The following is a 27,340-nucleotide window of genomic DNA, read 5'->3' on the forward strand; positions in this document are numbered from 1 at the left end:
CGCGCCCCGATGCCTGCAGGCTTTTCGGCGCGCAAGAAATGATTAAATAAAATAAATAGAAAAGGAAAAAGGGCTGGAGGGGAAAGGGAGCTTGGGAGCGAAATCATGGACTGAAAGTGAAAGGATACCAACTCATTTGGGGGGTGAGGGGGAGTGAGGAAAGACCAGTGGCTAAGGTTATACTAGAAATCAAGGGATGTCAGTGGAAAGGAACAGGCTCTGATGGGGAGTTAGAGCTGAAGGAAACCAGTAACAGGAAACAGAGAGAGTCCAGCCCTAGAAGACCTGTCTCTCTTCAGCCACAGACTTCCATTATAAGTTTGTGGATTTTCAAATGGAAATACGGCATGCAGTATTTGGGGGAAAGCTGCATAATTATGAGAAATCCACAGAGTTGCTGGTAAGGGAGGTGGATTTATTTTTGGGATGGAAATGGATTGTATTCATAGTGGTTCATGGAGATTCTGCACATGTTTTTAGAGGCACACAAGGGTTACATAGCAAATCTGGTGAGAATTTGGACAACAAGGATCCTCAATGATCACCACCGACAAAACATATTTGCTGCATTGGAGGAAAACACCTCTGCATCCCTTCAATATGGAAAACAGTTGGCTAAAGTTATGGGGAGTTTCTAAAATGTGTACCTGCACCTTCTGTTCAATACCTCATAACACAGCTGTAGTTCTGCAAAGCCTCTAGTCACGTAGCCAATAAAAGCGGGCAGAATGTTTAGTACTGCCTATTATTAATGCTGAACATGTCATGAGAGCTTGCAGTGCCTTCAGACTGACCCACTCTATTTCCTCAGTTTTGTCCCTTATGCACACATTTACCTGGAGAGCCCAGTGTGAAAGTGATTTGGAGGCAGGTGGGGCTGGGGTCCCTGCCAGGTGCACCTCCCTTCACTTCCCTAGGCAGAGAGAATTTCTGGGGAACAAATACATCAGGTTTGGACAGAGATTGCCTTTCCTGGGGTGGTAAATTCCTAAACTGGGGTGGCCAGGCTTAGGTGCAGAAGACCCGAGCATGACCCAATGGTCAACTAGTCTTGAAATAGACTTGACGAGGGCATTGGTCATGGATGGGAGTTCAGGTACATGTGGTGATGCAGGGCACAGAACTCTACCTTTTTTTTTTTTTTGCTCCAGTTAAGAGCCCTGCTGGCAAGATGATGCCAGGAAACAGAGTTACTGAGTCTGGCCCTTGTCACTGGAGGACAGGATGGCACAGTATGTAGTGGGAGATGCAGGGTGCGCGACTGGGGTATAACGTTGTTTCATCGACAGTCATTTTTACGACTACCTTTTAAACGAGTACCAAATTATGAAAAAGGTTATACACATTTTTTTGGGGTAGTGTGTGGGAAAGGGTAGGTAAGGGGTCGGAAATAGTTAAAAATGGGGTGCGGAGGGGGAGCTTGGGGAGGAACCCCCAAAAATAAAATTTGCTGACCCTTTTTGGATTTTGTACTCGTTTAAAAGGCAGTCGTAAATATTACTGATGATGAAAGAACATAGAACCTGCAAGTGCCCTGATTTCGGGTTTAGCACCAGACCTCACATCACCAACACATTCAGCTCACCTATGGGTTGTATGTGCATTCTGTATTGGGTGGGGGAAGAGCGGTATGATGGGCCGACAAAATGTATGTCTTTGGTAGCCAGGCACGGTTCAAAAGGAGTAAGGTGGAAAATGGGTATTTGTCAACTTGAGTTAGGCAGCAAATTTGCAGAGCATATCAAGATTCCATATCATATAAGAGGTGGAAAGGGTGTGCTATCATAGCTTAACATGGCTGGTGTGTGAATTCTATAAGAGGTATAAAATGAAAAGGTTTTGCACACATTTCTTTTATGGATAATGCAAATGCACCATCCCAGTCTGGATGAGGAAGGTGGAGGGGGCATCCCAACAGTAAAAATTGAGTGTATTGCAGGCATCCATGATTTCTGTAACATAAAAAGTGTCATTCCTTATTAAAAGAGTTTGCCTTTTAGTAGGGGCTTTGGTGGCCCCATTGGTGTAGCTTTTACCCTCTGTGGGGGATCAGTGGTGTAGAGGTATTGCCATGCGAAAGAGAACAAACAGGGAGAATAATGTTTTCAAATAAATTTGATTTGATTTATTGATTTTTAGAGCGCTTTACACCAAGGCGCTGTACAGTGGAACAACATAATACATAACAACCTCAACAAAATAACAGTGGAAGCAAAATGACATCATGAATCATTCGACAAAACAGTGAAAAGAGCAATTAACTGACAGGGAGAGGGGGAGTAAGGGAGTGGGATTAGGTAGGGGGGAGGGGTGGTGAAGAGTTGGAAGAGGGAAATGGAAGGGAGAGAGAGGAGGGGTAGGAGAGGGGAGAGAGAAAATCAGGGGAAGAATGAGGGGGGAGGGGAAGCAGAGAGGGCAGAGGGGGAGGTTTCAAGGAGGGGAATGGAACACACCTGATCTGCTAAGGGCATTAGGAACATGAAGGCAGGATCAGGTGCACTGTGCTTGTGTCCAGGCATCTTCAGTCAGTAGTCTCGCACTGACAGCAGTGCAGTTAGCTACTCTTTAATGTGCAGCTAGTTTTTAGAGAAGACTCCCAAGAAGCTTTAGTGACAATCTAGCCACGCAATCACACGCCTCCCACACTCTTCCTCTTGAATCAGTCCATTGTGGAATCCCTTAATACTTAGGGAAATTACAATATACATACACCACGTGGGACTGCACTCCACACATTGTAAACCTATTTCCCACCGTGAGAAAGGGTCCTCGGATGCTCTGGGGGCACAGTTTTCTGTATCAATCTACAGCTCACCAACCTGTCTATCCTCAAGAAGAGGAAGCTCGCAGCTCCTGGGATTGTTTCCATTGGCTGTTAGGTTGCAGTATCCTTGGCTGGAGGAGAAATAAAAAAGAAGAAAGACTCTGAGCACCTGTCACATTTTCGAACCATATCACTGTAAGTGTTGAGATGGCCTCAGGCTGTAAGCACGGTACAGGACCTTTATGCCTAAAAGCCCAGAGAGGACAGAAGCTGAGCTGATTTTCTGTACCCCAGTATGAACTCTTGTTCATTCCTTGGAAAGGATCTTGTGCTGCACTACACTTCTGTGCCCCACAAACAGACTCTTGATACTATCACTGGAAGTTGAAGTGGCTCCTGTGCACCTTGCAATGATCTCTGAAGTCCAATATTCAACGGAAGGAAGGAGAAGGATTGGAACTACATGTGTTTGCTTCTGGAATGGACGCTGTATGTAGCCCTTGGGCCCTCAATGACATATGAACCTTGGGTGTCGAATTACTCAAAGAAGACACAATAGGGAAGGTGCCAGAGGGCGGTTGGACCACGGTTTGGTGGAGCAGAAGCATAACCAAGACTGTGAAGGTAGAGAAGGGCATGGCGAAGTATATGGGGCAGGATGAATGACACGGCAGAACATGGAATAAAGCCATATGTATTGTGGGGAAACGGTTGGGTGATGCCGTGGCAACTTTGTAAAAAGCGGTCCCAGAGTGTCAACAAAGGGATTTACTGGAATGGGAAAAGACTTGGTGGAACACCTGATTCTAAGAAATGTACAATGGGAAGAAACAACATCAATTCAAACATTTGATAACCCTGAAGAAGCAGGCCAACACCAATAAATTACAATCATGTGTTGCATACGTCTATATCCTTGAACTAACGCTGCAAAAACCCACACTATGGCAATATGGCCACAAAGACAGATCACACTTGGGCATTGCGGGAGGTTGCAAAATCCAACATCCTCTAGTAATAGGCCTACACATATACATTACACTCAGGGGTTGGAGAAGGCTGAAAAAGTGGCCATACCCACTAGGCTATTTCCTTAGGGAAGCCCACTGGAGCACAGCATACCGTTACACATCTAGATGCCCAAAATGCGGGACAAAGAGCAAAAGTTGAACTGTACAAATATAGTAAAGAAACATTAGCTATATGCTGAAAGCGTACCTCTTGCAATGGCTTCCAAACCTTTATTTATGGACTGGTACTATAGGTTTGGTGACTGTTTGGTAGTCAGGACTCTCTCAGTTGAGTCCAATGCCCTGCACACACATACTCTACATCCTACGCATTCTGCTTGTGGCTTAGTGTGGTGCTGGTGTGTTGTGAAGCCACTTCAACTTCCAGTGATAGTATCAAGAGTCTCTGATCAGGCCTATTCTAGTTGTGTCCCATCCTCTGCTGCTGTTGCAAGACCATACTAACATTTGCCAGCAGGATAACCCTGAAGTACATCGGATTACTAAGACCTGCTCTTCAAGCAAGGCTTTGCTGGGATACAGGTGTACTCTGGGTACTGGAGTGTTAAGAGAAGACATAAGTGAGACTTTGAGAATCGATTCCAGGAGTACAAACATCCAGTTGGTGGCTAAAGAAAAATAGCCACGGTGTAGGAGAAAGGCGGGTTGGCAAAGGCCTAGCCGGAAGCAGGCCAAGGTGGGTAAGATTGATGATGGTAAGTGATGGCAAAAAGAGGAGAGGACATGTGAATGGATGGGGGAAGGTGGTTGGTTGTGATAGATATTAGGGGCAGGGTGAGTAGGGGATAAATACAGGCTGCTGCATGGTTAGGTGAAGGTAGTCAGTGGGCGAGGGTACAGTGACCTCTGAGGATGCCGAAAAACCTTTAGCTGTTCGAGGTAGGACACATTTTGTTAAAAACCTTCGGAAGGCAAAACACACTTGTGTGCCTCGGATATTAGGTGGTAGTGAGTTCCACAGAGTCGAGGCTACAACTGAGAATGAGAAGCTGCCGACATGTTTACTATTTAAAAATGCTAACTCCAGCAACTGGTCAGTTCCTAGTTTCAGTTTGAGCGGTCGTCGATTATCTTCTCATGTGGAGACTTCAGACCCATGCCTTTAAAGGCTCTGTGGATGATGCAAAGGGCTTAGAATTGCAATCAACCAATGAGGTGCGGATCCTAAGGCACAAGAGAAGCGCACCATTTTCTCTGGGGCATTTTGTCCTCTCTGAGATATTTATATTCAGTGTAGTTCAGGAGAGGACGTTTAAGACAGTGGCCAGGACCCTTTTGTAGTGGAGCGGTAGGGCAAGATGAGGGATAGTGTGTGCAAGTGAAAACAGGTGGGCTGTATTACTTTTTTTATGGGTGGCATCAGGGTGAGTTTGCTGTCCAGTAATATGCTTCAGTTTCTTACTCAGAATGTCTGTTTTGCTGGGTTGAGTTGGATGTTGTTTCTGACATTAAAAGGTAAATGTATTGAGAGAGATAGTTATGTCAGGTGCCTGGGAGGTTGGACATGAGTGCCATTTAGTTTAAGGATGATCTGGGTGTTTTTGACATGGTTTTACCGGGATACTCAAATAGAGAAGATCAAGGTGATCAGGGGTTTCATGTATGTATTTAAGAGAAGGTCGTTGAGGCTCTATTTATCGGATGACACACTTGGGGAACTGAGCTGAGGAAAGGGTGAGGGTGGATTGATTGGGACTGATGGGTAAGAGATAATGGGACCCCTGCAAACATATAGATGGTACCAACCAATGTTCATCCAAAAACAGTGTGTATGAAACTTAAACTTATTATATACTTTAGTAAATTAAATGCCTTTTATTACAATTTCACATCTTCTTTTTTGCTCTTATTTCCACTCAACCTATCTGCAAATCATATACAAAGTAAGCATCTTAAAATCACTTACATAAAGACAGGAAATTTGACAACAAATAAACTATTTGCCCCTACATGTTTCAACCCTATAATGGCTACAAGGTTTTCTTCAGGGGGGATTTCTTATTTAAAGAGTGCTCATGGGCTTCCTTAGTCTTGATTGCTTAAAAATCCATCCCATTGTTGGATGAGATGCTGCATTTTTACCTTTGCTTGTCTCGGTCAAGAGTGGCCTGTCCTGCTGCAGGCACCTTTGATCTATTGTATTCAAGTCTTTGCGAGTGATTTTATATGTGAACACACAGGACTATGCTCTATGGTTAATCTGGAAATGTTTAGGACGGGGCTATTCTTGAGGTCTTTGCAATATTGAGTCTGATCATTTAGTACAAGCAGGTTATAATTCAAGTAGAGCATATGATGCAGTGTGTGACCATCCCAAAGGCAGAAAAGTACAAAGGCTACCATCTTCATCAACACTGTATGTTGAATATGGTTGGCCATTTCCACCATCCAAATGATAATGTCCTCTAAGACTGTGACAAACCAATAATCAGTGAGGATTGATGCAAGATTGTCCACAATGACATCCTACAAGGATGATGCTGGGTTGGGTAGGAGGTCGACCAGATAAAAATCATGCCGTTTTTAAGCTGAGAAGGAGCATTTGATGACTAAGGTCCTGTAGAGAAGATGCTCTACTTTCAGCAGTTTTTTTGTATGCAAATGTGTCTTTACAGACGAGCATGACCCCAGTCCCCTTCTGTAATTTGTGCTTATTTTATCATTTGAAGGGAGAATTTCCGTAACAGTTTGATTTGCATTTTTTCTTGGCTTTCACTTATAAATAGAAATTCTACTAACGAAAGTAGTAGAGCTGAGAAAATGACTGTATCTGTTTTGTGTTTGCCTGTTGATCAAGCAATTTCAGCATGGCTCTACGTGAAGAAAGCTGCAACGATAGTGCAACCCTCTCTCACAAAAGTAGTGCAGACAGATAGACCATTGTTGGAGGGAGGAAATGGTGTAGTGCACATAGCTGGGCAGTAGACTAGAGCAGTTTGCCTTTTTGGCAGTACTTCTGGGGTTGGAACTGGCTTTGAACTGAGTCAGAATGACCTAAATGGGATTGCCTTTGGCATGGACCTCGCAGGTCAGGGGAGCCAACACAAACATTTTTCGTCACAAAATAGGCATAGTATTTCCAGCCGGAGTGCAGATGATGAGGCGAAAACTGACAGCTGTTCCCACCTTTAGATGAAAACAGGAAAGAGTCACACAGATCTAGCTGGATGATTTCCAGGGAAATATACATTAAATCATATCCTACATTTGCAACATATTGAAATCAATAGTGATCCATTTAATGCATGTAATCATAAATACATTTGAATTAAATAAAATATTGAAATATAAAATAAACCACAAGGACAGTGCGCCTTCCCACTGCTCAACATGAATTTAAGCAGACACAGAACCATAAGAAATAGGCCAGGTGGGAGGCAGGCAGCTATCAATAGAATACAGAACTACTATAAAGTACTGATCAATTAAAAAAAAATCTAAACTTTTCACAGTGAAGAGCTGAGGAGCTGAGATCTTACTTGGCTCCTTGTGATTAAAATTACAGCTGGAGTCCCTCTGACCCCCTCTAAGATGGATTCTGGGAGCAAAACCTCAGAAGAGGGAATGCAGCCTGAGTTTCAAGGTAATTAGTTACCCATTGGGCTGAAAAACGTTTGAGTTGGTAGTGTAATCACTGATGATTTATACACTCCAAAAGGCAAAGGAAGCAGAAAACAAAATGTACAGTACTTACTGTTTATCAACTGTAGCCGTTAGTCTGCAGGTTGCATTCATATAGTTGTGGTCATATATCCAGGTGCAAAACAATGTTGAGAAAGTGTCATACAAGCAGCTGAGCTCCCGAGTCTCTGCAAAAAAGAACACAAATATTGGTGATTGAAGATCTGGTAACACATGCAGCTTGGAGACAGAGGAATCTTCCCTAAAGGAAGAGAAAACAAGGGGTCTACAAACAGGGAAAAAGGATTGCCCAACAAAATGAGCAACGAGGAAACTCCTAACAAAAGGAGGGATGAAGGAATCTACCAACAAGGAATAGACAGAGGATTCTCCTAACAAGAAGAGTCATACATGTATGCCCAAACAAAGAGAGAACTGAAAGGACCGGCCAACAAATAGAGAATAAATTACTTCAACCTAGATAAAGGGGTGCCCCAACAACAAGAAAGTGTGCTTGAAGGGTGACTGGCTCTCACATAACTACAGAGATGAGGGACTTGTGCAATAAGAAAAAATAACAAGTAAACCTAAAATAATAAAATGGATAAATCAAGAAAAGAGTCAATACGATCTCATAATGATACAAGAGATGAAGGAGTTGGTTACCAAGACTAGATGAAGGAGTTTTCAAAAAATAAAACAAAAGACTGTTTTAACAGCTAGACAGAAAGACTATTCCAATACAGAGGGAGATTAATAAATGCTCTAACAAGAAAAAACGGTCATCGGAAAGATGACAATGAATTCCATCAACAAGAAAATAGATGAAGTGATTTCCCAGCAAAAGAACTGACACTCTGGGTCTATTGGTCACCCCCTTTGTGTGATGGTACTGGTCTAGACTCTGAAAGAACGACAGTGTGCCTCAGTCCCTGCAAATCAGGCAAAGTAAGTTGTACTCAAAAGAGGGAACAATGGCCTGTACAGAACCCAGAGCTCTTCCGTGATGAGTAAAATAAACACTGCCTAAAAAAAATAGGCAGGTAAAAATAAATAGACAGTGCAGTGAAATGCAGTGAGCAAAAATAAGTATTGTCAAACTAGTCAAACTCACTGAAAATCAAAAATTAGTGATTTATAAATGTTATGTTACTTTGAATTTATATAGCGCCTTATATACCATTGGTATGGTCTCAAGGCGCTGGTAGGTTGAACGCCCTTGGGAACCGAAGTTGAAGTCAGTGGAGAGAAAAGAGAGAGTCAAAGGTGCGTGTGAGCACCGGGTATGTGTGCAGCTGGTGTGGCATTCGTGTGATAGCTGCTTCTTAGCGGTAGGTGTGGTGGTTGAGAGATCAAGAGTATGTGTTCATTCTGGCAGGTTTTATCCAGACCGATTCTGGCTGCGTTAGGCCTGAGGAGAATGCCTGGCTGGAGGGTATGTAACCAGCAGTGTTTAGTTAGAGTGATGGGGAGTTTGAGGCAGATGTTGGTATGAGAACAGCTATACCGAATGGTGTCATAGTATCGCTGTGTTCTAGTTGAGAGGTGGTGTAAAGAGGAGAGTAAGCGTGGAGATGTGGTATGATGGTTTACATGTACTTTCAAATGTTCCATGCACTCCAATCCATTCCATGCACTCCAATCCGTTCCATGCACCAGATACCGTTCCATGCACTCGATACCGTTCCATGCACTCGATACCGTTCCATGCACTCAAAACCATTCCATGCACTCTAATCTGTTCCATGTACTCCGATCCGTTCTGTGTTTTCTAAGCTATTTTACACACTCCAAGTATTTTATGCACTCCAACTATTTTATGCAATGCTTCTTTCATTCGTTCTACCGAGGTTAGCATTTCTCCATGCATTCTCCATCCACATACGTCACCTTCACACGTTCCATCCACTTCACTGGTTCCACTCATTTCACACGTTCCATCCACTTCACACGTTCCATCAACTTCTCCGGTTCCACCCATTTCACCGGTTCCAAACGCATCACCCGTTCATCTACATGCTTCATCCGTTCTACCATTTCACCAATTCCATTCACTTCACCTATTCTACACTGTTCATCCGTTCTATCCACATACTTCACCCGTTCCATCCACATACTTCACCCGTTCCTTACATATATTTCACCTGTTCCTGCCACATTTCACCCGTACCTTTCACATATTACACCAGTCCCTTCTGCATATTTCACCCATTCCTTCTACATGTTTCACCCGTGCCTTCCACATATTTCACCAGTACCTTCCACATATTTCACCCGTTCTATCCACATACTTCATCCGTTCCATCCATATACTTCACCCGTTCTATCCACAATACGTCACCCGTTCCATCCACATACGTCACCCGTTCCATCCACATACGTCACCCGTTCCATCCACATATGTCACCCATTCCATTTATGTACTTCACTCGTTCGCACTATGTACTTCACTCGTTCGCACTACATACTTCACCCATTCCATCCACAAACTTCACCCGTTCCATCCACATACTTCACACGTTCTATCCACATAATTCACTTTTCCATTCTGCATACTTCAGCCTTTCCATCCACATGTTTCACCCTTTCCATCCTTTTCACCTATCCCACCCTGTTCATCATTTCTGGCTTGTTCATCCATTCCACCCAATTCATCTATATCACCCAGTTCATCCGCACCACCCAGTTCATCCGTTCCACCCGGTTCATCCGTTCCACCCAGTTCATCCACTCCACCCAGTTCATCCGCTCCACCCGGTTTGTCCGTTCCATCCGGTTCGTCCGTTCCATCCGGTTCGTCCGTTCCATCCGGTTTGTCCGTTCCATCCGGTTCATCCGTTCCACCCAGTTCGTCCGTTCCACCCGGTTCATCAATTCCACCCGGTTCATCAATTCCACCCAGTTCATCCGATTCCACTCACATAGTACACTTGTTCCAACTCCATACTTCCATACTTCCTCCGTTCCAACTGTATTTTACATTTGTTCAATCCACTTCACCCGTTACATCCACATACTTCTATCGTTCTATTTAATATATTTGACCCATTTTGTCCACACATTTCACCCGTTCCTTCCTCATATTTTACCCGTCTCATCTATATACATCAACCGTTCTTCCAGATCCATCCTCCGTTCCTGCCACCCACTACACTCGTTTCTTCTTTTTACTACATCGGTTCCTTCCAACCGCTTCACCCGTTCATCCGCATACATCACCCGTTTGCTCCACGCTCGACCCTGGCTCCGCACTCTACACCCACTCTGCGCTCTACACCCTCTCCGCACTCAACACCTGCTCCACACCACACATACAACCAATTAACAATCCCCCTCCCATACCGGCCAGCCCGTCAAATGCAACCTCTACTCAACCAACGTTCGAATCCTTTAGTCCAATATCACCTGCACAATATCTCAAACTTCTATCTGCCCGCAAACCATCTGGATCCCCTCTGGACCCCTGCCCAGCCACAACCCTTAAAGAAATCTTTGCTTCCACCAGCGCTGGAGAACACGCAAGATCTATCATAAATGCCTCCCTTTCCTCCGGTATTTTTCCCAAAGCATTCAAAATGGTACACGTCAAACCTCTAATTAAAAAACCCTCACTCGACCCTCTCGAGCCCAAAAACTACCGCCCAATCTCAAACACCAGATTCCTTGCCAAACTCATTGACCGAACAGCCTACTCCCAACTAAACGCCTTTGTCGAAGCCAACAATCTCCTTGACCCCGCCCAATCAGGTTTCAGAACTCAGGCACGGAACCGAAACAACCATAACCTCAATCTGGGACGACCTTAAAATGACAGCAGACTCCGCAGGATGTGCCGCTCTAATCCTTCTCGACCTATCCGCTGCCTTTGACACGATCAATCACTCAATCCTCCTAGACCGCCTCCACTCCCTAGGAATTCGTGGAACCACTCTTAAATGGATAGCTTAATTCCTCAAAGAAGGGCACCAAATAACAACACTCTCCAGCTTTACCTCCAAGCTCGACCAGTCGACACGGGAGTCCCTCAAGGAGCATGTCAATCTCTACCTGACCACCCTCCCACCAATAATTTGTTCACACAACATCCTATGTTACAACTACGCCGACGACACTCAACTAATTCTAAAATTCCTGAACTCGAAACCCAACTCCCAACCCGACCTGGCATCCTGCCTTGTAAACATAGAGCGCTGGATGACCCAAAGCCACCTCTTGTTAAACCCCTCCAAAACAGAAATCATGGTTTGCGGCAACTCTGACCTTCTTCCGCACCCACTACCCTGGCCACCCGCCATGGGCAACTCACCTACACCCTCCAAAACAGTAAAAAATCTCGGATGCACCCTAGACCTAACACTCTCGCGCCAAGTCAACAATGTCTCAAAGTCCTGCCACTTCCACCTTTAAAAAATCTTAGGCGCGTCTTTCCATATCTCTCATTTCCCAACAGAGTCTCTGCTGTCCAATCAATCGTTATATCCAGACTGGACTACGGAAACCCCCTATACCTCGGAATCCATGCCTACCAACTGAATAAACTCCAAAGAGCACAAAACGCGGCGGCCAAAATGCTACTTGCGCTCAATCCAAGAGACCACATATCCCCAGCCCTTAAAACACTGCACTGGCTTCCAGTAGCCCGTAGGGTAGCTTTCAAAACCTTATGCCTCTCCCATCGAGCACTGCATAAAACTGGACCACAATATCTTCAAGACAAACTAATACCTTATCATCCCACTCGCACACTAAGATCAAGCTCAGCTGGCCTCCTAGTAATTCCCAAGACAAACTCAGTCAGGCTAGGCGGATCATCATTCTCTGCCCTGGCACCAACCCTGCGGAACTCACTCCCACCCCAAATCCGCCTAACTGAGGACATAACGTCCTTCCGCAAACTACTGAAAACCTGGCTCTTCCCATAAAACCAATCTAGCATCATCACAATAATACCGACCCATCAAACTACATGAAGCGAGAAATGACAGCTAAATAAACTCGAATGTAAACTAGAAACACAAAACAGGCCTAAACGAGTAAAGTAGATCAAAACAGTGAAACAGAAAATAGGAATAAATCATTGAGAAACTTGGAGATCTGAACCGATGAAAGGGACATAATGAATGAGAAGGGAATACAGTGATTGACATAAATGAAACAGTTAGAATGGATGAAGCGTACAGAACAGACAAATACACTAAACGGAAGCGTGCGGTTAAGACTGGAGAGCAGATGATTTGTGGAAAGCGGATGAGTTGTGGAAAGTGGATGAGTTGTGGAAAGCGGATGAGTTGTGGAAAGCGGATGAGTGTGGAGAGCGGATGAGTGTGGAGAGCGGATGAGTGTGGAGTGCGGATGAGTGTGGAGTGCGGATGAGTGTGGAGTGCGGATGAGTGTGGAGAGCGGACGAGTGTGGAGAGCGGACGAGTGTGGAGAGCGGGTGAGTGTGGAGAGCGGGTGAGTGTGGAGAGCGGATGGCGGACGACTGGAGAACGGATGGCGGTTGAGTGCAGAGAGCGGTTGAGTGCGGAGAACGGTTGAGTGCGGAGAGCGGTTGAGCGTGGGGACCAGAAGAGAGGTGAGGAGCGTGGAGAAGGGACGAGTGTGGGAGCAGATTAGTGCGAAGCGGATGATTGTGGAGAGCAGATGAATGAGGAGAGCGAAAAAGTAAATGTGTAGCGTGGATGTGGGTATGGAACGGATGTGTATATGGAACGAACGAGTGTCTGATGCGGATGAATATATGGAGCGGACGATTGGGTGAAGCGGGTAAATGTGTGGTGCGGACGAGTGTGCCTAACAGATGAATCCATGGAGCGGACAAAAAAGATAGAGCATATGAGTGTATGGAATGGATGAACAGACAGAGCAGACAAGTAGTTGGCATTTCCGATGAGTGGATGGACCGGACGACCATTGCGGACTGAATGAGTGCCCTATCTGGAGCCGGTATCCAGACTAGACGAGTATAAACTACAAGAGTGTGCGGACTGGACGAGTGAACGGACTGGACGAGTGTGCGGACTGGACGAGTATGCGGACTGGACGAGTGTGCGGACTGGACGAGAGTGTGAACTAGACGATGATAATGACTGACGAATCTGTGAAGCGTACGAGTATGAGGAACGGACGAATATGTGCAACGGACGATACTTAATATGCTTTGGAATGAAGGAAACTCTTGAAAACATACATCATACCACACCCCACGCTTACTCTCCCCCTTACACCACCACTCATCTAGAAAACAGAGATACTATGACACCATTCGGTATAACTGTTCTCATATCTACATCTCCCGCTTACTCCACATCACTCTAAGTAATCATTGCTGGTTGCACACCCCCAGCCAGGCGTTCTCCTCAGGCCTAACGCAGCCACACTCGTTCTGGGTAAAACCGACCAGAGCGAACACATACTCCTGACCTCTCAACCACCACACCTACAGCTAAGAAGCAGCTACCACTCGATTTCCGCACCAGCTGCACACATACCTGGTGCGTACACGCACTTTTGGACTCCCTCTACTCTCTCTACTGACCTGAACTTCGGTTCCCAAGGGCGTTCAACCTACCAGCGCCTTCAGACCATACCAATGGTATATAAGGCGCTATATAAATGCAAAATAACATAACATAACATACTCTACATCCGCTCAACACACTACAATGGATGAACACAACCACACACTACATCCGCTCAACACCATCACGCCCTACATCCTCTCATCACCCTAAATCTGTTCGACACTCTACATCCGCTCCACTCTAATAACCACTCACACAAACTACATTCGCACCACAACCTTCATCTGCACCACGCTCCTATCTGTTCCACGCTCTCATCCGCTCCATGCCCTCATTCATTTTGCGCTCTCATCCGCTCTATTCAATCATCCGCTCTACGCACTCATCCGCTCTACGCACTCATCCATTCTACGCACTCGTCTGCTCTACGCACTCATCCGCTCGAGGTACTCATCCGCTCCACGCATTCATCCGCTCCACGCACTCGTCTTTTACACACACCCATCTGCTATACGCACTCGCCTGCTTTACGCACTCGCCCGCTCTACGCTCTCTTCCGGACTACTCACTCTTCCGTTCTGCACACTCTTCTGCTCTGCGCACTCTTTCGCTCTGTGCACCCATCAGCTCTGCGCACCCATCCGCTCTGCGCACCCATCTACTCTACGCACTCATCTGCTCTTACGTACTCATCTGCTCTTACGCACTCATCGGCTCTTACGCACTCATCCGCTCTATACAGTCATCCGCTCTACACACTCATCCGCTCTACGCATTCATCCGCTCTACACACTCCTCGGCTCTACACACTCCTCCGCACAATAATACCGACCCATCAAACTACATGAAGCGAGAAATGACAGCTAAATAAACTCGAATGTAAACTAGAAACACAAAACAGGCCTAAACGAGTAAAGTAGATCAAAACAGTGAAACAGAAAATAGGAATAAATCATTGAGAAACTTGGAGATCTGAACCGATGAAAGGGACATAATGAATGAGAAGGGAATACAGTGATTGACATAAATGAAACAGTTAGAATGGATGAAGCATACAGAACAGTCAAATACACTAAACGGAAGGGTGCGGTTAAGACTGGAGAGCAGATGAGTTGTGGAAAGCGGATGAGTTGTGGAAAGCGGATGAGTTGTGGAAAGCGGATGAGTTGTGGAAAGCGGATGAGTGTGGAGAGATGAGTGTGGAGAGCGGATGAGTGTGGAGAGCGGATGAGTGTGGAGTGCGGATTAGTGTGGAGTGCGGATGAGTGTGGAGTGCGGATGAGTGTGGAGTGCGGATGAGTGTGGAGAGCGGATGAGTTGTGGAGAGCGGATGAGTGTGACGATCGGTAAGAGTGGAGAGCGGATGAGAGTGGAGAGCGGATGAGAGTGGAGTGCGGATGAGAGTGGAGAGCGGATGAGAGTGGAGTGCGGATGAGAGTGGAGAGCGGGTGAGTGTAGAGAGCGGATGAGAGTGGAGAGCGGATGAGAGTGGAGAGCGGATGAGAGTGGAGAGCGGATGAGTGTGGGGAGTGGATGAGTGTGGAGAGCGGGTGAGTGTGGAGAGCGGATGGCGGATGAGAATAGAGAGCGGATGGCAGATGAGAATGGAGAGCGGTTGAGAGTGGAGAGAGGATGAGTGTGGAGAGCGGATGAGTGTGGGGAGCGGATGAGTGTGGAGAGCGGACGAGTGTGGAGAGCGGACGAGTGTGGAGAGCGGGTGAGTGTGGAGAGCGGGTGAGTGTGGAGAGCGGATGGCGGACGACTGGAGAACGGATGGCGGTTGAGTGCAGAGAGCGGTTGAGTGCGGAGAACGGTTGAGTGCGGAGAGCGGTTGAGCGTGGGGACCAGAAGAGAGGTGAGGAGCGTGGAGAAGGGACGAGTGTGGGAGCAGATTAGTGCGAAGCGGATGATTGTGGAGAGCAGATGAATGAGGAGAGCGAAAAAGTAAATGTGTAGCGTGGATGGGCGTATGGAACGGATGTGTATATGGAACGAACAAGTGTCTGATGCGGATGAATATATGGAGCGGACGATTGGGTGAAGAGGGTAAATGTGTGGTGCGGACGAGTGTGCCTAACAGATGAATCCATGGAGCGGACAAAAAACATAGAGCATATGAGTGTATGGAATGGATAAACAGACAGAGCAGACGAGTAGTTGGCATTTCCGATGAGTGGATGGACCGGACGACCGTTGCGGACTGAATGAGTGCCCTATCTGGAGCCGGTTTTCCAGACTAGAAGAGTATAAACTACAAGAGTGTGCGGACTGGACGAGTGTGCGGACTGGACGAGTGTGCGGACTGGACGAGTATGTGGACTGGACGAGTGTGCGGACTGGACGAGGGTGTGAACTAGACGATGATAATGACTGACGAATCTGTGAAGCGTACGAGTATGAGGAACGGACGAATATGTGCAACGGACGATACTTAATATGCTTTGGAATGAAGGAAACTCTTGAAAACATACATCATACCACACCCCACGCTTACTCTCCCCCTTACACCACCACTCATCTAGAACACAGAGATACTATGACACCATTCGGTATAACTGTTCTCATATCTACATCTCCCGCTTACTCCACATCACTCTAAGTAATCATTGCTGGTTGCACACCCCCCAGCCAGGCGTTCTCCTCAGGCCTAACACAGCCACACTCGTTCTGGGTAAAACCGACCAGAGCGAACACATACTCCTGACCTCTCAACCACCACACCTACAGCTAAGAAGCAGCTACCACTCAATTTCCGCACCAGCTGCACGCATACCTGGTGCGCACACGCACTTTTGGACTCCCTCTACTCTCTCTACTGACCTGAACTTCGGTTCCCAAGGGCGTTCAACCTACCAGCGCCTTCAGACCATACCGATGGTATATAAGGCGCTATATGAATGCAAAATAACATAACATACTCTACATCCGCTCAACACACTACAATGGATGAACACAACCACACACTACATCCGCTCAACACCATCACGCCCTACATCCTCTCATCACCCTAAATCTGTTCGACACTCTACATCCGCTCCACTCTAATAACCACTCACACAAACTACATTCGCACCGCAACCTTCATCTGCACCACGCTCCTATCTGTTCCACGCTCTCATCCGCTCCATGCCCTCATTCATTTTGCGCTCTCATCCGCTCTACGCATTCATCCGCTCTACGCACTCATCCATTCTACGCACTCGTCTGCTCTACGCACTCATCCGCTCAAGGTACTCATCCGCTCCACGCACTCGTCTTTTCCACACACCCATCTGCTATACGCACTCGCCCGCTCTACGCACTCTTCCGCGCTACGCACTCTTCCGTTCTGCACACTCTTCTGCTCTGCGCACTCTTTCGCTCTGCGCACCCATCAGCTCTGCGCACCCATCCGCTCTGCGCACCCATCTGCTCTACGCACTCATATGCTCTTACGTACTCATCTGCTCTTACGCACTCATCGGCTCTTACGCACTCATCCGCTCTATACAGTCATCCGCTCTACACACTCATCCGCTCTACACATTCATCCGCTCTACACACTCCTCGGCTCTACACACTCCTCCGCTGTTACGCGCTCATCCACTCTACACACTCATCTGGTCTACACACACATCCGCTCTAGACACTCACCCGCTCTACACACTCATCCGCTCTACACTCTCGTCCGCTCTACACTCTCGTCCGGTCTACACACTCGTCCGGTCTACACACTCGTCCAGTCTACGCATTCATCCGTTCGAGGCACTCATCCACTTCACGCATTCATCCGCTCCACGTACTCGTCCTTTTCACACACTCGCCTGCTCTTCGCACTCGCTCGCTCTACGCACTCGCCCGCTCCATGCACTTGCCCGGTCTACGCACTCTTCTGCTCTGCGCACTCTTCTGCTCTGCGCACTCGTCCTTTCCACGCACTCATCTGCTATACGCCCTCATCTGCTATACGCATTTATCTGCTCTACACATTTATCTGCTATACACACTCCTCCGCTCTTATGCACTCATCCGCTCATATGCAGTCATCGGCTCTATACACTCATCGGCTCTATACACTCATCGGCTCTATACACTCATCGGTTCTACACACTCGTCTGCTCTACACACCCGTCTGCTCTACACACCCGTCTGCTCTACACACTCGTCTGCTCTACACACTCCTCTGCTCTACACACTCGTCTGCTCTAATCATTCATCTGCTCTAAGCACCCTTCTGCTCTATGCACTCATCCGCTTTACGCACTCATGCGCTCTACGCACTCGTCCGTTCTACACACTCATCCACTCTACACACTCATCTGCACAAAGCATTCATCCGCTCAACGCACTCATCTGCTCCATGCGCTTCATCCACTCTACCGATTTCATCCGCTCCACTCACTTCATTCATTCATCATGGATTATCGGTTCAGGCCATGTTAATTGTCAAACGCACTCGATCCGTTCCGTGCTCTCGATCTGTCTCATGCACTACACCCGTCTCATGTACTTGAATCGTCTATTCTGTACTTTCCATTTATGCCACGCACTCATACATTCCATGGCATCTGCCTGTGTACTCATCAGTCTCCTGTATTCATCTTTCCATCTTCTTCTCTTTATTCATTTCATCCATTTTGTTCATTTTGTCCATTGCAATCATTTCATCCATTTCATTAATTTCAGCCGCATTACTGTTTTCGTACTATTTATTCTTTTTATCCACTTCACTGCTTTGCTCTACTTTACTCATACTATTCTGTTTGTCTTTTTAGTTTACATTAGCGGTTATTAGTTGTTGATTTCTCAGTTGGATCTTGATGTTGTATTGTTATTTTTCTTATTGTTATTTAAGATCTAGTAGTTTGTTGAGTTGCTGTCATTGAGATGCTGATATTCAGTTTGAGTTAGTTTGAGTACGCGTTGGTTTTAGGGGAAGAGGCAAGTTTTCAGTAATTTGCGGAAAGACAAGAGGTCTTCAGTTAAGCGGATGTGGGGTGGGAGTGCCTTCCACAGCGTGGGGTCCAAGGATAGGAATGATGATCCGCCTAACTTGACTGAGTTTGTTTTTGGAATAACTAGGAGGCCGGCTGAGCTTGATCTTAGAGTATGTGCAGGGTGATAGGTTTTTAGTTTGTCTTGAAGATATTGAGGTCCGGTTTTATGCAGTGCTCGGTTTCGGGCAACCGGAAGCCAGTGCAGAGTTTTGAGGGCTGGGGAGATGTGGTCTCTAGGGCCAAGTGCTAGTAGTTTGGCTGCAGCGTTTTGTGCTCCTTCTAGTTTAGTCAGTTGGTAAGCGAGGACTCCCAGATAGAGGGGGTTAGCGTAGTCCAGTCTTGAGATAACCATTGATTGGACCACAGAGAGTCTGTTGGGAAAGGAGAGGTATGGAAAAATGTGCCTACGAGTTTTAAGGTGGTAGTGGCAGGACTTTGAGACGTTGTTGAGAGCTTTTGGTGAGTACACAGGCCGCTTTCAGGCCTCTGTGAGCCCATTCTTGTGTGAATCTTGTGCCCAGCGCTTGTTTGCAGCGATCCCAGGCCCCATTGTAGCCTGTGTCCCTGTTCCCCAGCCCGCTCCAACTTCCTGATTCCCTCCCTCCCGCCCTGCCAGCCAGCCCGCCCACCTGCTCCCTGATTGGCTGTTTGTGGCCTCCTTGAAAGGCCTAGTCAGCCCTCATCCACACGCTCACCTCTTTCAGCAGAGCTTTTGGTGAGTACACAGGCCACTTTCAGGCCTCTGTGAGCCCATTCTTGTGTGAATCTTGTGCCCAGTGTTTGTTTCCAGCAATCCCAGGCCCCATTGTAGCCCGTGTCCCCGTTCCCCAGCCCGCTCCAACTTCCTGATTCCCTCCCTCCCGCCCTGCCTGCCAGCCCGCCCACCTGCTCCCTGATTGGCTGTTTGTGGCCTCCTTGAAAGGCCTAGTCAGCCCTCCACCACACGCTTGCTTCTTTCAGCAGAGCTTTTGGTGAGTACACAGGCTTCTTTCAGGCATCTGTGAGCCCATTCTTGTGTGAATCTTGTGCCCAGCGCTTGTTTCCAGTGATCCCAGGCCCCATTGTAGCCCGTGTCCCTGTTCCCCAGCCCGCTCCAACTTCCTGATTCCCTCCCTCCCGCCCCGCCTGCCAGCCCGGCCACCTGCTCCCTGATTGGCTGTTTGTGGCCTCCTTGAAAGGCCTAGTCAGCCCTCCACCACACGCTCAACTCTTTCAGCAGAGCTTTTGGTGAGTACACAGGCCGCTTTCAGGCCTCTGTGAGCCCATTCTTGTGTGAATCTTGTGCCCAGTGTTTGTTTCCAGAAATCCCAGGCCCCATTGTAGCCCGTGTCCCCGTTCCCCAGCCCGCTCCAACTTCCTGATTCCCTCCGCCCCGCCTGCCAGACCGCCCACCCACCCGCTCACTGATTGGCTGTTCGTGTCCTCCTTGAAAGGCCTAGTCAGCCCTCCATCACACGCTCACCTCTTTCAGCAGAGCTTTTGGTGAGTACACAGGCCGCTTTCAGGCCTCTGTGAGCCCATTCTTGTGTGAATCTTGTGCCCAGCGCTTGTTTGCAGCGATCCCAGGCCCCATTGTAGCCCGTGTCCCCGTTCCCCAGCCCGCTCCAACTTCCCGATTCCCTCCCTCCCGCCCCGTCTGCCAGCCCGCCCACCCGCTCTCTGATTGGCTGTTCGTGGCCTCCTTGAAAGGCCTAGTCAGCCCTTCATCACACGCTCACCTCTTTCAGCACTGCTTTTGGTGAGTACACAGGCCGCTTTCAGGCCTCTGTGAGCCCATTCTTGTGTGAATCTTGTGCCCAGCGCTTGTTTGCAGCGATCCCAGGCTCCATTGTAGCCTGTGTCCCCGTTCCCCAGCCCGCTTCAACTTCCTGATTCCCTCCCTCCCCGCCTGCCAGCCCGCCCACCTGCTCCCTGATTGGCTGTTTGTGGCCTCCTTGAAAGGCCTAGTCAGCCCTCCACCACACGCTCACCTCTTTCAGCAGAGCTTTTGGTGAGTACACAGGCCGCTTTCAGGCCTCTGTGAGCCCATTCTTGTGTGAATCTTGTGCCCAGTGTTTGTTTCCAGCAATCCCAGGCCCAATTGTAGCCCGTGTCCCCGTTCCCCAGCCCGCTCCAACTTCCTGATTCCCTCCCTCCCGCCCCTCCTCCCAGCCCACCCACCACCCTCCAATTGGTCCTCCCGACTGGTCTTAACTGGCCCTCCCAGGGCAGCCCTCTGCCCGGCAGCCTCCTTCGGCTAAGGACCCTGAGGCAAAGGACGCCTCCAGATCGTATCTGCAGGTATCCGCAGGAGAAGCAAGAAGTCGACAATAAGTAAGTGTGACAAGGGCGGGGACTGAAGCTACTTCACACCATACTACCCTACCACTCAACACCGACACCTAAACTGCTGTAAACTCTTATGTCTATGATATACATTTGCACTCAGAAAATCTGCCTAAATAGCATATCAGTGGTATAATTGCATTGAGAAAGTCCTCCCATTAGCATATCTGTGATATAATTGTACGTGGGTAGTGTTTTTAAGGCCTAATAGCCTGCCTTGGTTGAATTTAGAATTGTGCCTAATGTCATCTCTGTGCAAAGTTGAATTTAGAAGTGTGCCTAATATCCTCTCCGTGCAAAGTTGAATTTAGAAGTGTCCCTAATATCCTCTCTGTGCAAAATTGTTTTTGGTTGCCTGACATCAGCGCTGTGCAAAGTTGAATTTAGAAGTCGCCTAATAGGGTGCCTTGCTTGAACTTTGGAATGTCTAGTACCCTCTCTAAGCAAAGTTGAACTTATGAGTGTATATAACATCATCACTATGGCATAGCGGAATCCAGACAGTGTCCCTAATAACGTCTCTGTGCCAAAGTCTAAAGTCTACCCTATAGCTAATCTGTGTCATAATTGCATTTAGAGAATCTGACCTATAGCATATCTACAGCATAACAGCATAAGTGCATTTAGAAAATGTTCCCTGTAGCATAGTTGAATTTAGAAGTGTGCCTAACAGCGTGACTTGGTTGAATTTAGAAGTTTGCCTAACAGTGTGCCCTGGTTGAATTTAGAAATGTGCCTAATAGCGTGCCCTGGTTGAATGTAGAAGTGTGCCTAATAGCGTCCCCTGGTTGACTTTAGAAGTGTGTCTAACAGCGTCCCCTGGTTGAATGTAGAAGTGTGCCTAATAGCGTCCCCTGGTTGACTTTAGAAGTGTGCCTATTAGCGTCCCCTGGTTGACTTTAGAAGTGTGTCTAACAGCGTCCCCTGGTTGAATGTAGAAGTGTGCCTAATAGCGTCCCCTGGTTGACTTTAGAAGTGTGCCTATTAGCGTCCCCTGGTTGACTTTAGAAGTGTGCCTATTAGCGTGCCCTGGTTGAATTTAGAAGCGTCCCTATTATCATCGCTCTGCAGAATTGAGTTTGGTTATCTAATACCACCCCTGTGCAGAGCTGAATTTGGTTGCCTAATATCCTCTCTTTGCAAAGTTGAATTTGGTTACCTAGTATCCCCTATGTGCAAAGCTGAATTTAGAAGTGTGCCTAATAGCGTACCTTGCCTGAACTTAGAAGTGTGCCTGATATCCTCTCTGTGCAAGGGTGAATTTAGAATCGTGCCCAATATCCTCTCTGTGCAAAGTTTAATTTAGAAGTATGCCTAACATCCTCTCTGTGCAAAGTTGAATTTGAAGTGTGCCTAATAGCGTACCTTGCCTGAACTTAGAAGTGTGCCTGATATCCTCTCTGTGCAAGGGTGAATTTAGAATCGTGCCCAATATCCTCTTTGTGCAAAGTTTAATTTAGAAGTATGCCTAACATCCTCTCTGTGCAAAGTTGAATTTGAAGTGTGCCTAATAGCCTGCCTTGGTTGAACTTAGAAGTGTGCCTAATATCCTCTCTGTCCTAAGTTGAACTTAGAATTGTGCCTAATATCCTCTCTGTGCAAAGGTGAATTTAGAAGTGTGCCTAATAGCCTCTATGTGCAAAGTTGAATTTAGAAGTGTATGCAACAACATCACGCTGGCATAGCAGAATTTTAGACAGTGTCCCAAATAACGTCACGGTGCCAAAGACTAGAAAGTCTGCCCTATAGCTTAACTCTGTCATAACTGCACTAAGAAAGTCTGCCCTTTAGTAGATTTAGAAAGTCTGCCCTATAGCATATCTGTGTCATAATTGGCATTTGAAAGTCACATATTAGAACGTTTAACCTATAGCATATCGGAATCATAACTGCATTTAGAAAGTCCTCCTAAACTGCACTTAAAAGCTCACCTAAAAACACATCTGCGTTGTTGTTACATTTGAATTTCCTGTATCCAAGCTTGCTAGAAGAAAGTCTACCTAACAGCGTAACTGGGCTGTAGTTGCAACTTGATAGTCTGCCTAATAGCACACTCTGATCTAGCTACATTTCAAAACTGCCTAAAGGCATATCTGTAGCCTAGTTTGCAATTTGAATAATGAAACTTAGAATAAGTGAATAATATCACCATGCTTAGTTGAACCTAGAAACCGTGAATAATCCCACGAGTGGTATATCTGAACTTTCAAAGTCCAAATAAAAAGTGTAATTTGCATCTGAAACTGTACTTAATAGCAGGTACTGCCGTGGCACTGTTAATCGTAGAAAGAGTGAACATTAACATCCAGTGTTATAGCTAAAGTGGGATGGTGTGAACGAAATCCTCCAACCCATCTATATCACAGTTACTAACCATAAGTGCACCCAACACACCAAGCTCTGCCGGAAACAACCCCCGTCCACCGCCCCCCACCTGCCAGCCCTACCTCCCGTCCCCCCTCTCCAATTCAGCCCACCCTCCACCACATGCCCTTCCTATCCCCTTTCCAAACACCAAGCCAGAATAAATGATAAACATAAAAGAACAACCGAGAGACGATAAGATACTCAGAAAACATCCTTACAGGAGGGTGATGACGAACCTGGTCGCACAAAGCTGCAATCCCGGCTTTCCTCAATTCACATGACTGAAGATGTAAACAGAGTACTATACAGTGGCTGGTGAGCTCTGGGCTGGAAATGGGGACTGTGATGAACGTCAGACTTTACAGGATTCCTGGTACAAAATCCTTCTCTTGAGTGCACACTAATTTTGGATGTCTCTTTGTCTTTAGGCCATTTCGATGATCTTGTATTGCCTTTGATTACAAATGTTCATGTGTATGGGCGGGAGGTATTCGTGTGGAGGTTGGGCAACTTTACTTTTTGTACAGTGGTTATGTTGAGATGCTTATGCACATTGCAGAAATGATGCATCACCCTTCTATCTTTCTCACCACCTCCCTCATTCTCTGTCCTACCATCCTCTCTACACTATCTTCTATCTATCTCACTTCTACCCTTCACCCCCACTGAACATCTGCCCATGCTTTGCTCTGCCAACCCATCCTGTTCTCCAATTGACCGATTGCACAACACATTGTTGGGGAACTCGCACCAATCATCTCCTCTCAGCTCTCCGCTCAACCTACTTCTTTCAACTGGCATCTACCCACTCTGTTACAAAATAGCCATAGTAACACTTTCCCTAAAGAAACCAAGAGCTGACCCCTAGAAACCGTTTTTATTTTTCCTTTATAATCCTTGAGGATTGTCTTCAACAATTTAGTAAACTTAATCTAAACGCCCCGGAAGTGCCAAGTAAGTGCCTGTTTTCGCCTGTTTCCCTGCACAACTGCTCATCTGTCTTCATTGCCATCTGAGGATTGCAGCAGAATGAAAATCTAACGCAGCTACATTGCCCCATTGGAGCTTTGGAACTCTGTTGCCACGCTTTGTTAGACGACGCTGTTGCTAGGCGCTTTCCTAGCCCCGCCTCCAACACATGACCCGGCATCCATTTTCCAAATAAAAGGCACTGGGACAGCGCCCTCGGCGCGCACCCCGGAAGTGCCAAGTAAGTGCCTGTTTTCGCCTGTTTCCCTGCACAACTGCTCATCTGTCTTCATTGCCATCTGAGGATTGCAGCAGAAAGAAAATCTAACGGAGCTACATTGCCACATTGGAGCTTTGGAACTCTGTTGCCACGCTTTGTTAGGTGTGTATCAGGAGCTTTAATGACATATTAGCACACATTTTCGGGACATGCAGGAAGAACGTCATTGCTCATTATACTGTGTTCGCTTCATATATAGATTAAATAATGTCTAAATCACGCAAAAACTAAATGTGTTGACATGCACACTAGCTAATGGTTTTTGGCTGATACGTGCAATATTGCTTTAATTGGGTTGATACGTGCAATATTGCTTTGAATTTAGGGTTTGTACGTGTTACTAGGTGTGCTCAGTTGGTGAACATATGTTTAATTTTAGAGAGGCTCAAAGTGGATTTTAAAGGAGAAGAAAGTAAACTGCCCCTAATGGTTTGGTGTTGTGGACTACAATACCCATACTAACCTCTACCCTTTGTCCCTAGACGACGCTGTTGCTAGGCGCTTTCCTAGCCCCGCCTCCAGCACATGACCCGGCATCCATTTTACAAACAAAAGGCACTGGGACAACGCCCTCTGCGCGCGCCCCGGAAGTGCCAAGTAAGTGCCTGTTTTCGCCTGTTCTCGTGTGGGCTAGCGAGGCACTGTGTGGATTTGAACTTATTATGGTTAGATATGCTTCACGGGAATTGAATAAAACTACAATCATCAGTTTTGAGATTCTTGAAAATGCATTGTGGTTTGTAACTGTCGATCCTAAGAAATTAATGTAACTTTGGAAACGTGTTAATTGTGAAGTTTTGTTAATACGCTGCACAAATGTTTATTTTAATGTATTTTATTCTGTAAAATTATTCTGTAAAGCCAACAGGAAACATATTTGCCTATGTATTCTTGTTTTAACTTTTGTAAAGGTTACTGTGTAACCACAAACAAATAAAAAAAAAAAATAATAATCTAAACTGACTTGCTGACCCCCTCAAATCTAGATTCTGGTCCAAACACTCAAACAAGACCGCACTAATGCGTGCCACCAATTATCTTAACACTGCCCACCTTTCTCACATCTCCTCTGTTCTCATCTTTCTAGAACTTACTGCTTCTTTGCGACTGCGGCTATTCCCTCCTGACTTTAAAGGTTCTCCCTCCTTTGATTCAACAAAACCATATTGAACTGAGTTTCCTTTTATCTCTCTGACGGCCACTTCTCCATCTCATGGGACACCATCACCTCCCCGTGGGTGTTCGCCGGAGATCAGTCCTATGCGCACTCCTCTTCGGCCTATACACCTCCTCCCGCAGCAAACTCATTTCCATCTTTGACTTTAATATCACCTATTTGCTGACAATACTGAGATTGGATTCTCCTTATGCTCTTTCACCCCCTGAAATCTCTGAAAGCATAATCAATTGACTAACCACCATTCAACACGGAATGACTCTATTCTGGCTAATGATAAACTCTTTAAAGATTGAAGTCATCTTTCTCCCTGGCTAGAATACCAACCCAACTACCACCCTCCCATCTGTTTCCACCCTGATCCCCTCACCGCCTGACCCATGGTGCATTCTACCAGTTCATCATGGCCACTGCCATCACAGACAGACTCCACCTCCTAAACATTAGAAAAATCCATCCAGAGCTCACACACCACTCAGCTACAGCACTTATCTCTGCTCTTGTGCTGAGCCAACTGGAATACTGTGCAGGTGTACCACTTGGTCTACCCCCCTACTCATTTGCTTGCCTCTACAAAGTCCTCAACAAAAAACATTTTCAATCTGCCCATATTCTCACCCACCTCTACAAACCTTCACCACGCTGGATGGATCTCCATGCGAAATCCTGCTCTCTTTAAATTCTTGCTACTTGTCTATACATACACATGTTTGCCTCCTCCTCCCTCACTGAATGCATCTCACTGTACTATCAATTGCAGACTGTTTGCTTCTCCTCTCTTCACAGCCTGTCCTTCAGCCCACCGGTGTCTCCTCCGTCTTTCTCTCATTTTCCCTGCTTGCCTCACTCCACTGGAATGCTCTTCCTCTGGCCATCCAAGCCACCGCTTCAGTGGACCTCTTTAAAGCAAGGCTCACATGCCACCTGGTAGCAATGGAAGGAGTACATTAAGCTCTCATACTCTCTTATCCAAAACCAACTGCCTAACCCACCATTTCTGCATGCTACCATCATGACTACTCTATGTAAAGTGTAAATATGTAAATAGTGGGCTCAACTTCCCAATGTTAAAAATAAGGTAATGTCTTCCAGTTCCTGTCCCTCATATATGTTCCTACTACTGTTCATTAATTTCACTTCACCACCTGTTATAGGTCATGCACTCCAATAATGCTCTTATGTAAAGGCACCTTGGCCAAAGATGCCTCTTTTTACTGCCAGTGCCTACTTTGAAAGTCTTTTCTGTTCATTATGTTGTTAATGAACTTAAAAATGTACCTTCTCAAGGGGTTGGCAACCTGCAGTT

At 46.6% G+C, this 27,340-nt stretch overlaps 1 protein-coding gene across 1 annotated transcript in view; it reads right to left on the minus strand.

The window, feature by feature from the left end:
* IL2RB (interleukin 2 receptor subunit beta) overlaps positions 1-27,340 on the minus strand; it is a 260,299-nt gene that overhangs the window by 126,197 nt on the left and 106,762 nt on the right. The window contains exons 3-4 of the mRNA XM_069653014.1: positions 7,490-7,604; positions 2,820-2,895 (exon numbers count right to left, since the gene is read on the minus strand). Of these exons, the coding sequence (XP_069509115.1) occupies positions 2,820-2,895; positions 7,490-7,604 (191 nt within the window). The remainder of the gene's footprint in view (positions 1-2,819; positions 2,896-7,489; positions 7,605-27,340) is intronic.

This window comes from Ambystoma mexicanum, chromosome 3q (genome assembly GCF_040938575.1).
Source record: "Ambystoma mexicanum isolate Mex_15411 chromosome 3q, UKY_AmexF1_1, whole genome shotgun sequence".
Classification (NCBI taxonomy): Eukaryota; Metazoa; Chordata; class Amphibia; order Caudata; family Ambystomatidae; genus Ambystoma; species Ambystoma mexicanum.